Here is a 10,705-nt window from a genome sequence, read left to right as displayed (position 1 = left end):
GGATTATAGTCGGAAGGAAAACAACATACTTACATTTTGATAAGTGACACTAAACCCAACAAACCAAGAATTTAAATGTTTATGAAATGCATTTATTACATTTTATATAGGTTTCTAACTACCCCATAAAAAACCGGCACAATGCCATTGCATTAAATATACAGACATATGAGCAGTAAAGCAATACACTCACTATGTAAGCTGTATTGGGTCAATATTGTATGTACATTAAAGGTCTCCTATCATGCAAAATGCACTTTTTAATGTCCTTCATACATAAATATGTGGCCCTGGTGTAGCAGGGAACTCACAAAGTGTCAGGAAACAAAACCCTCTCTCTTTTCCTCCGTACCCTAATTTTCTGAGTGTTTTTTTTGTTTTACGACCCCCCTTAGAAAAAACGAAGAGACAATTTAGTTTTGAACTCTCTTAGATGAATGACGCAAGTTGATTTAGTGTTAAAGATGCAGAAAATTCATCATTGCCTTTGTAATGGCATGTTTTTCATATATATTTTAATCTAAAACTGCATATATGTTTATATTTAAACTTACAAGATGGTCTGCCTGGTTAATGTTAGCGGTTTCACTCAGTGGCTGCCTTTTCATGAGATTTCAGGTGCAACTTCAGACCAGGTGCATACCTGTATCTTATACCACAAATATGGCAGCCATAGGGCCTCTCTCCTGTATGTATGGTCCTATGTGTAGTCATTTGCCCGCTTTGGCGAAAACGTTTACCACAAATATCACACGGGTAAGGTTTTTCTCCTGTATGATATCTCATGTGTGTTTTAAGATGACTGCTTGTATTAAACAGTTTGCCACACAGGCTACAATGAAACGGTTTCTCTCCCGAGTGACTTCTCTTATGAATTGTAAGGTAAGTGCTCTGACTGAATGCTTTTCCACAAATATCACAGTGATAGGGTTTCTCCCCAGAATGTGTCCTCATATGAACACTCAGATGCACTTTTTGGGAGAATATCTTGCCACAGTCTTGACACACAAACTCTTTCATGTCTTTATGAATTTTTTCATGCAGCCGGAGGGAACGTAGTTTGTCAAAAGTCTTTCCACAAACACCGCAAAAACATGTTTTGTTGTGATTACTTTTCAAATGACCTATCAGCTCTTGTTTGGACTGGCATTTCATCCCACAAACAGTGCAGTCAGTTGACTTCTCGTGTGTTTTGATGTGCTTCATCAAAGAGCCTACATACTGGAATCCCTTGCCACAAAAATGGCAACAGCGACCTCTTTTTCCACTTTTAGCAGGACTTTTGTCATGGGGCAATAATGCTTGGTCCTCCTCATTAACGCTGCCACTTTGTCCTGGGAATATCCTTTCATTCTGCTTCATTGTCTGTTCTCCTTTGCTTTTCAAACCCTCATCATCACTGTCATTGTTCTCACTCTGAGCTGCAGAGCAGTCTGAAGAAACTGGCTGCAGTTCATATGATATTTCTCCCTCTTGCAGATCTTGCTCACTTTTCACAATTTCAGAAGAAAAATACATCTCCTGTGTTTGACCGTCATCCCAAAGTTCCTCCTGCTCTTCTTTTATCTCTGGCATCTTGAAGTCTGTCTGAACCGAGCAGTAGTTCCAGTTATTATTGTCCTGATCCGAGCTTGTTTGAGAGGGTCCTGGGATCTCAGCATTACAATTAGAGTCTTCTGGTGTTGAGGGTCCCTGGTTCAGCAGTGGGGCATCACACTCATCTTCACTTTCCACTGTGCTGCTGGTCAGTGAACGCTCTGCCGCTGTAAAGGTATTAGATGCAGAAGTTACCCAACATCCTGTTCAGCTTGCAATTTAAGTAAAAGGAGAAACTACAATTTGAAATCAGAAGTTGAGACATCGGGCTGCTGTCAGATCAGCCAATGAGTGAGATTACTCTGAGCATCATGCAGGAGTATGAATTACAATACAGTACATTTGTATATTACTTGCTTTCTTATTTGGGGGCCCTACCCTGCATTTTACTGTTAAATATGCCGTAGGGAAAACGTTATTAAAAAAAAAAGCCCATAGTACATTTGTTTATCCTCTAGTTGAACACAGACTTAGACGGATGGTTACACTAAACCAAACTTAAAAATGCATACAGGAGCCTCAAACCTGCTTTCATTCGCAGGTCTAGCAGGTCCTGCAGACGTACAGCCTCGTCTTTAGATGGACCTTCCTCGAAAGCTAACTTTATGGTTTTCTCCACCTCTCCGAGGATCTCCTCCGCCGCAGTGTACAGCCGCTGATGCACAAACGACCTGAGCTGAAACATTGCTGCGTCCATGTCTCCAGAGAGGTTTGTGGAAAGCAAGAAGATAAACGCAGCTATCCTAGCCCAGTGCCATCCTAGCCTAAACCCTCTAGCTAGTTATCCGCTAGTAGCCACAATATTATTTCCGGTTTGAACCTTTCAAAAATAAAAGGGCCAATCCGAAATCATACAGTCTATGTCCCAAACACATTACACAAATATTTGTAGAAATAAACTGCATAAATTACCTCCCTGGGATTGATTAAGTGAGGGTTTGACACCAGTACTCTTTGTCCATCTTCACGTTTGTTGTCCTTATAATTAGGTTTACAATACTGGTTCATCAATAATTATACCCAAGCAGTTGTGAATATTGTGTTCTTATGGATTACTAATATTGGAAGAGGGTTTAATTTACAATAGTGTTTTATAATAAATACATACATACTTATGTCAATTCATTGCAAATAAACCTTTATAAATACAGTCTATGGAATACACTGTTAAAGTCTCTGATTGTGCGGCACATTTTAACTTCATGTTAAAGTCCTCCGGTTTTATTTTGAAGGCCTGCATATCAAACCGGATGGGATGTTTTTTTTCCATCAGAGAGTGCTTGTGGTGAGATAACTTTTACCAAACATTGCCTGGAGAGCAGGGAAATGTCGTTCTGTAGTTTCTTCGGCGGAGAGGTCTATAAAGACCATTTCCAAACAGGTATATCTTCAAATGTGTGTACTTTAATCAAATGTCTGCTTGATACGGTCTGCTGTTTAGAGAATGTTTGGCAAAAGTAAATGTAAAGACAACTAGCTAGCCACTGTTAGCTAACTACTCCATGTAAACGTACATTTGCAATATCCGTCTAATGATGCACTAGTGTCCATTAAGGCTTTAGCTACAATACACCTTTAAAAGCTGTTGTTAAGACGATTCATGTGTTCACAGAAAGCTAAATGTATGGACATTGAAATTATGAAACAGTGTTGTAAGTTGTGTAACCCATGTTCAGGTTACACAACAACTATGTTGAAAAACTAGTTGATGTTTACAAGAAATAATACTTCCTTTTAAATATGACACCCTTAAACAAATAGATCATTATTTCTAAGAATCATTACTACAAAGGCATATAAAATGTTTTTTTTAGTTTTGTTTTACTTTTTATATACCGTTGTTATATGGAAGAAATGTGTTTGTACCAAATCCTGATTAGAGCCACTATATTTTTGCACTATGGAATATGAGCCAGTGTTTTTGTTTGTGAAACATTATGTAAGAATGTCATTACCATAAAAAAGTAACATTTTCTAATTTGTATGTGATGAAGTATATCCTTTTTTCAAAGTTTTTTTGTTGAAAGACCGGTACTATCATACACAATGAGAAAATAGTGGTACTAATTTGATGTCAAGTTAAGTATAAGCTTGGGCCATCCTAAATCTTTAATAACAATAATATAAAAATAGGTCTTATATTGCCTCATATTATTGTTTACGAACCATCCTCTTCCATTCTTTAATCCTCAGGGGTTTATGTCTGCTCCAAATGTGACCACCAGCTGTTCACCAGCCGCTCCAAGTACGAACACTCGTCTCCCTGGCCAGCCTTCACAGAGACCATCCATGAGGACAGTGTGTCCAAACAACAGGAGAGACCTGGGTCGTATAAGGTACAATCAATACACAATAGATTGATTGATTTATTGTACCGTTAATGAAACCTGTCAGAGGACCAGGATCAGTATAAAACACATTTCATACTTGTTTAAACCCTACTATCATCTTCTGTACATAGCTAGCTTTAGATAAACAAGTACATTGATTAATGCATCAACTTCTGATTCTGCTGTGTTGTTCCAGGTGCATTGTGGGAAATGTGGAAATGGACTAGGCCATGAGTTTATGAAGGATGGGCCAGGCAAAGGCATGTCTCGCTTTTGAATATTCAGCAGCTCACTGAAGTTCGTCCCTAAAGGTACGTCCCATATTTAGCAGTCATTAGCAAACACAATCCTAGACCATTTCCACTGTGGTGGAAATTCCACACTTAGTCACCTTCTGGTAAGAAATGAACAAATACAAGTTTAAACCAAAGTTGTGTTATTTAATAAAGAGTTAAAGCAGATAACCCTGCACTACTGATGTATTACAAAGGTCTGACTCTGTTACAACAGAAAAACAAGCACTTTATACAGGAATGAGACAAAGGAAAGGGGAAGGTCTCATATAGGGAATTTACATTACAGGCTATTGAAATGTTGGCCAGACGGGCGAAACTTGCATCCTTGGTAATCACAAACATAAGATCCAGATCATAATTGCTTGACAAACAATGGTCACCCTTCTGTCTGAGAACATTTAGTAGGAGTGAATTTAAACTGTTAGAAAATCAACCACAGATATACCTATATCTATTGACTTATGGTACATTTCCATGATGCCCCAATTCTTCTTTTTTTTTTACATTGGTTAGGTCTGGCATTACACAAATGAGAACAGATACCACCCTTGTAAAGATGCATTGGCTGTGATGTACAACCTGTGAAACAACTCTATTCTCTCCCCTTTCCACAGATAAGGTTGATGGACAGTAAGGTGAGCCGTTAGAGGAAAATGCTGCTAGAGTTGTAGCGGTTTCTCTGAGCTGCTGAAGGTGTGGACAGTAGATGAAGTGTTCTGGGATAAAGCCCAATCTGGGAGCGCCAGGGCTCTGAAGAATGATGTCCACACTTTTTTACGATGCAACCATCACCATCTCAGCGTAGTCTCACAATCACAGTCACTACCGATTTGTAAACACTTATTTATAATGATTAGGAAATACACATTCATTCTCTTAGCTATTTTTACTGGCCTGAAGAAAGAAAAAACGTCCATATCAGCCACTGTTGCTTTTCTTAGATTCACCCCCACCACCAACGACAAAAGCTTTGATTATTGCTGTTTATTTCTAACCCTGGTTTCCAAACCCAAGGAATTGGTACTAAGACAGCCCTAAATCTAAGACTAGATGACATTTTCTGATGACATGTTTTTTTTATGAATTAATAGACAACTGCATCTACCTGCTGTGTTTGATGAGCCAGATACAGAACATTAATAATAATTCTATTTTCACTCTTAAGCTTTATGTAAATTGTTTACAATGATGGCTATGCAAACTGAAATAAATCTATTTTAAAATAACTTAACTCACAATGCTCTGCTTTTGATCTTATGTCTGTGTTCTTCTTTTCTCTTTTAAAAATGTTATTCAGTAATATAATAAGTATTCACGACCAAACTGGATCTCAGGTTCAAAACTACGGTATCAGAATTGAGAGAAAGTACTGCTGAAGTATTACTAATGATGAATATGGTATCCTGAGGTGGAAGGAGTACTCATTTCATTTCAAACCTTTATTTAACGAGATTGGTCCCATTGAGATCATAGATCTCTTTTCCAAGGGAGACCTGCAGCATATAGGTTCCACATGAAACATAAGACAATAAAGGACATTATACATTATATTTACAGGTTACATTTACATAGTTATAGACATTTACAAGTGCCCATAGTTACTCATATATTTTACTTGTGTGAAAGTAGTAGCACTTGTGTGAAAGTAGTAGCACGTAGCTTGGAAATACTTTTGTTCAGTCTACATTAACGCTACTTCTCAGTGATGTAAACAACACTGCCCTCAAGTGGATGAAAAGAGAATGAGATCAGACATTACACAAGCAGGACAGAGCAGCTGACACTTGACACCTTCAGACATACAAATCCAGTTTAAGTCGGGCGACACTTGTAAACAAACATTTCAAAGAGAAATCCTGTTTGGTTCAAACACACAGACATTTGAAATGGATGAAATGTCATATTGCTCTTTCTCTGGTGGAGAAGAATACAAAAATCACTTCCTACCTGGTGAGTAGCAAAGAAGCATGATGTCCCACTGTAGAGAAAATTAAAGTCCACTCATGCTTTTTTTTCTTCTTCTTCTCAGGCATTTATGTTTGCTCTGAATGCGGGCACAAGTTATTTTCCAGCATGTCAAAGTTTGAGCACTCTACTCCCTGGCCGGCCTTTTCACAGACTATTCACGAGGACAGTGTCACCAAACACCCTGAAGCATGGGGACCCTTAAAGGTAGATCACCTTCGCAAAAGTAACACTGCTGGATGTTTGTTATTAAAAGAGAGGACATTTTCATCATTTACTTTACAATGTATATGTTATTAATTATGCAATGTTTAGGTGTTGCGTTTTGATGAACCCTTCTTGATGTTAATATCCCAGGTTAGTTGTGGGAAGTGTGGCAATGCATTGGGCCATGAGTTCTTGTACGATGGACCAAAGGAAGGGCTATCCCGCTTCTGAATATTCAGCAGCTCACTCACATTCATCCCTAAAGGTGAATTTGTCCTCACAAATACAGTACATTTACATCCTGTGCACTTTTAACCCTCCGTTTGTTTGGTCGATTTCTCTCCCCACAGAAGAGGTTGATGGACAGAAGGGTGAGCTGTGAAAGAGAAGAACGCGTTCTGCTGCTGAAGGTGCGGACAGTTGATGAAGGGCCTTGGAACAAAGCCTAATGGAGCTCCAGGGCTCTGATGGACATTGTCCTCACCGTGCAGCGAGAACAGACCAGTCTCAACCACTTTTAAACCGGGTCTCAATTCTACCACATTAAACTGTACAACGGAACAAAAACGATTGAATTATTAACTTACCCCTCTGGAAAACACTGGAACGATCCAGGTTTGAGTTAAAGTCTAACCAGTCACATTGATTGCATGCCTCACCACACCACTCTTGATCTATGAACATTTGTTAAACACACTCTTTAAAGTGTACTTGCATGCTTCGCTCAGTTGATGGGGCTATAGGCCTATGCCCTCAAAGCAAATCTTAAATGGACTTCATCCATAAGTGGGTATTACTATAGACATAGTTGGTTCAAAGTGAGGACAAAGTCTCACTGGGAGAACTAAAAAAATACTCAGTATTATGGCCTTATTACAGTAGTTCACAATGTATCGTGTAGATTTTTCACAATTCATTATTTTAATGTGTCACAAAAACCTAGTGCGTTCATTGCATTTGGTTGGCATTCTTGGTCAAATACACCAGCTAACAGTGCAGTAAACATCATGCTCATGCCATCTTTGTTATGAGATGAACCTGCTTTAGGAAGTAGATACTTGATTTATGTGGATAACTCCGACATATGGCCATGTTCCAGACCTGAGAGGGTTCTGTATGTTTTAGTCAGTAAACCTGCTTTTTGGCTCATGCCGTGGTGGAATTATAAACAAAGTGAGGGTGTGAGGGTGCGTTCAACAGCCCGTCTGCTGTTTGAACGTCTGGCAGAGAGCAGGTGTGGAGCTGCTCCTTTCAAAGGCTGGGAGATCAGAGGGGAAGATGAAAGATGCAGTGTCAGGCAGAGGATTACGAAAGGAAGTGCAAACATTCATAGATTGTAATGTGTAGGATAGCATTTAAAGCAAAGACTGTTTTGTGCATCTGATGATGATCCAAATTCTTGAATTCACTTCAGAGAGAGCAGCTGTTCAGTATTTTAAGTGATGATAAAGTAATACCAATCTCGTGAGGTGTCTTTCTCGTGCATTCTCTGTTGTATCGCCACACAGCTGACACACAGACTGGATTGTCCTCAGGGTGACGTCTGGAAGACAAAAGGGGGGTGTAGAGCCACCCTCTCCTTAACTCCTCACCACTGACAGAGACCAACACTCAAAGATAAACCAGATGTGAGAATGAGAAATGGAGAAGAGCAAGCAAAGGATCCACAACTTTAATTAACATTTGCTATCTGCGAGAACACTCCTTCTGGCTGGCATGTGAGCACAGCTGTTTGGCCGAGAGGAAGGAAGGAGGAAGTGGTAATCCTCTGATAGAATCACGAGACAGACGTAAACGTAAATCGTAACCACACTCTTCCTTCCACTGCCCCCCAGGGCTCATCCTGCTCGTGAGCAAATTCTTAATGACATTAAACCGGTACTACTCCAAAGCCTTCCACTGTCCCAAAGGCCGAGCCTCAGGGTACAATTTGAACCTATTTGTGTGCCTCTGACTCATTCACAGGGACATCTTGTTTTAATTGTAATATATAAGAGGCTGTTGCTTAGATGTGGATGTTTACGGGCACTGCTACCTGCTTCTGTTTTGAGCCACAGAGAAAATTGTCTCATTCTGTCTCCACACGCCACGACAATATATCCAGTTTCATCAAGGTAGAATTCCCTAAAAACATCTGCCATCCAGTGGCTCGGCTTCACACACTGCAGAAGCTGTGATCACTTTGTGGGAGGAATAAAGCTCCTGAATGCACGACTGTAACGGAAATAGAGAAAGCTTCTTTCATCAGGGAGTAATGTGAGTTATCCCACTATATATGATGTCTCCATCTGTACACGGCAGGGCTGCCCTCCACATGTTACAGACCACATGTGTTGGCCAAACGTCTGCATCCCCCTGTAATGACTGAAAGGATAAACAAAGCTTTTATACATGACACTGGAATGAGATTTCCTCTGGATCAAAGGAAAGTGCTGGAAACTCGAGGCACTGCAGGATGGGCATGCTGTAATTCTGTCAGGACAACATGTGTTTGAGAGAGACGAGGCTTATGAAAACCAAAATGAGAATATTTTTGCTGGTCCTCTCTGCAAAGCCCAGCAGTGAACCACAGCGTGCACTGAGCATATAAATGGGTTTTATGCAGTGTGGGTATGTGAAATGCATATCTTGACAGCCTGCGTTGGTTATAAACACTGTAAATGTGGAATGAGGAGTAATAAAATCACAATTGCATTTAGGAAGAAACAGTTCCATTCCAACAATATGTCAACAGTTTGGAGGGAATGAACAGCAAAGCCAAAAATGGCCTGGTAAAGTCCCAAGTATGAGGGCTCCCAGTGAAGAAATAAACAATGAGAAATTTCAAAGATTATCTTCAATGGTATCTGCCGCTTTATAGTCACCGTTATCACATGATCACATTCCTGTTTCTGAACTCCACCAGCTTCAATAACACACAGGATTTTTTGAACATATATGTATTTTCAAACATCCCTCGCTATCTGCACGGTGATCTGCTTCGGGGAGATATGACTTTGAGACAGCAGCACAGGTTGGTCGGAAAGCTTCAAAGGAACACTCGGAGTGTGTGGCACTGGTATTGTTCACAAAGATCAGGGAGAGGGGTCCTTGTCTTCAGGGATTCACTACAGGATAAGAGAGAGGGTTTAAAACAGGAGAAGAAGACTGGCTGATTGTGTGCCCACATGTCAACTGTGATCCTTGATCAGAGGCTAGGGGTTTGAGAGGCCTTAAAGGCGGCGGGGCTGTCAGCCAGAAAGTGTTTCATATTCTGATGCCTGCAAAATATCGTCTCAGATAAAAGTGTGCTAGAGGAAAAGTGACATTTATATCATTTTTTACAGTTTCAGAGTATGTCAAAATCAGGCTTGTTTTTGGCTGAATGATTTAAAAGGAAGGCTCAGCTTAAAGATAGACAGAGAAGTGATGGACTGTGGAAAAAGATGCATTTGTATGTCTGGAGAGGTTTATGTCACGCTAAAAACGTCCTTTTGCAGACAGACTGAACACTACTGAGAAGAAGAAAGAAATGACCTCAGTCTTTCCCTGCGCACGGTGCCTCAGACTGACCCCCTGCCCTAACCCACCCACCCTGCTCACCTCAGCTCTCTGCAAGTTGGGGCTGCTCATCCTCTGTCATCTTGGTAAGCAATCCCAGTGTGCTCCATTTAGGAGACAACTGCAAGCATTTTTGGGCATGCTCTTTTCGTTTTATGTGTATTTGCAACATAGAAATGATGAACCCCCACAGGGCCGAGGTAGGTGGTCTTATTAGACAAAATTGCACCTTTGGTCAAGCTGATTGTTAACTTCTGTGCAGAAAATGTTCAGAGGTGCTTCAGCTCTTTATTCTCCTCAGTGATTATAACCCAATCAGGAACCTATAATCATTCCCAGCACGATGCGACAGTTACAGAGGTGTACTTAAGTTTTGCTTTGTGGATATTGTGAAAATCACATTTGCATTCACCAGAAATCCCTGAAAGGAAAGAAGAAACCGTTAGGGAGATGAATTGACCCTGCAATCTTTCATTTGTACTTTGTATGTATCTATGTGTGTGTGCATGTGTTTTATCCCAGCCTGCGCTTTAACAACCCAACTTTGTGGTATAGAGATAGATTAAAATATTTAATTTTGAAGATTAAAAGTTGATACCATGTTTGTCAGTTCAATATGATCCCAGATCAAGGTGCAGGTTAGCTTAGCTTATAAGAGCAGGAAACGCATACACAGCTATGCTAACAGGTTTGCAGTATACTTATTATTATTATTATTATTATTTTTAAGCACATCTCTGTTACTCTGCATTTTACACCAAAGTTACGGTT

General features: G+C 40.0%; 2 protein-coding genes and 1 pseudogene across 2 annotated transcripts; 2 read left to right on the top strand and 1 right to left on the bottom strand.

Annotated features, from left to right (window-relative positions):
• Positions 1-70: 70 nt before the first annotated feature.
• On the bottom strand, positions 71-2,379 carry LOC117450840 (zinc finger protein OZF-like). The gene is made up of 2 exons (XM_034088831.2): positions 2,122-2,379; positions 71-1,763 (listed from the first exon to the last, which is right to left on the bottom strand). The coding sequence occupies exons 1-2, from the start codon at positions 2,291-2,293 to the stop codon at positions 586-588; spliced, it is 1,350 nt and encodes a 449-aa protein (XP_033944722.1). The 5' UTR covers positions 2,294-2,379; the 3' UTR covers positions 71-585.
• A 484-nt stretch (positions 2,380-2,863) lies between these two features.
• LOC117450861 (methionine-R-sulfoxide reductase B1-A-like) lies at positions 2,864-5,448 on the top strand. Its single transcript, XM_034088852.2, has 4 exons — positions 2,864-2,977; positions 3,790-3,932; positions 4,123-4,237; positions 4,837-5,448. Exons 1-4 carry the CDS (start codon positions 2,923-2,925, stop codon positions 4,854-4,856), a joined length of 333 nt encoding a protein of 110 aa, XP_033944743.1. The 5' UTR covers positions 2,864-2,922; the 3' UTR covers positions 4,857-5,448.
• Positions 5,449-5,967: 519 nt separating this feature from the next.
• On the top strand, positions 5,968-7,856 carry LOC117450860 (methionine-R-sulfoxide reductase B1-A-like; annotated as a pseudogene).
• The last annotated feature ends 2,849 nt before the right edge of the window (positions 7,857-10,705 follow it).

The sequence above is a fragment of the Pseudochaenichthys georgianus genome, chromosome 8 (assembly GCF_902827115.2).
Source record: "Pseudochaenichthys georgianus chromosome 8, fPseGeo1.2, whole genome shotgun sequence".
Lineage (NCBI taxonomy): Eukaryota > Metazoa > Chordata > Actinopteri > Perciformes > Channichthyidae > Pseudochaenichthys > Pseudochaenichthys georgianus.
The sequence above is the reverse complement of the archived record's forward strand: the minus strand, read 5'-3'. Positions and strand labels throughout refer to the sequence as shown.

Coding starts and splice junctions, on each gene's coding strand:
- LOC117450840 (XM_034088831.2), bottom strand. CDS start 2,293: ATGGACGCAGCAATGTTTCAGCTCAGGTCGTTTGTGCATCAGCGGCTG. Junction 1,764..2,121: donor AGACCTGCGAATGAAAGCAG/GTTTGAGGCTCC, acceptor ATACCTTTACAG/CGGCAGAGCGTTCACTGACC.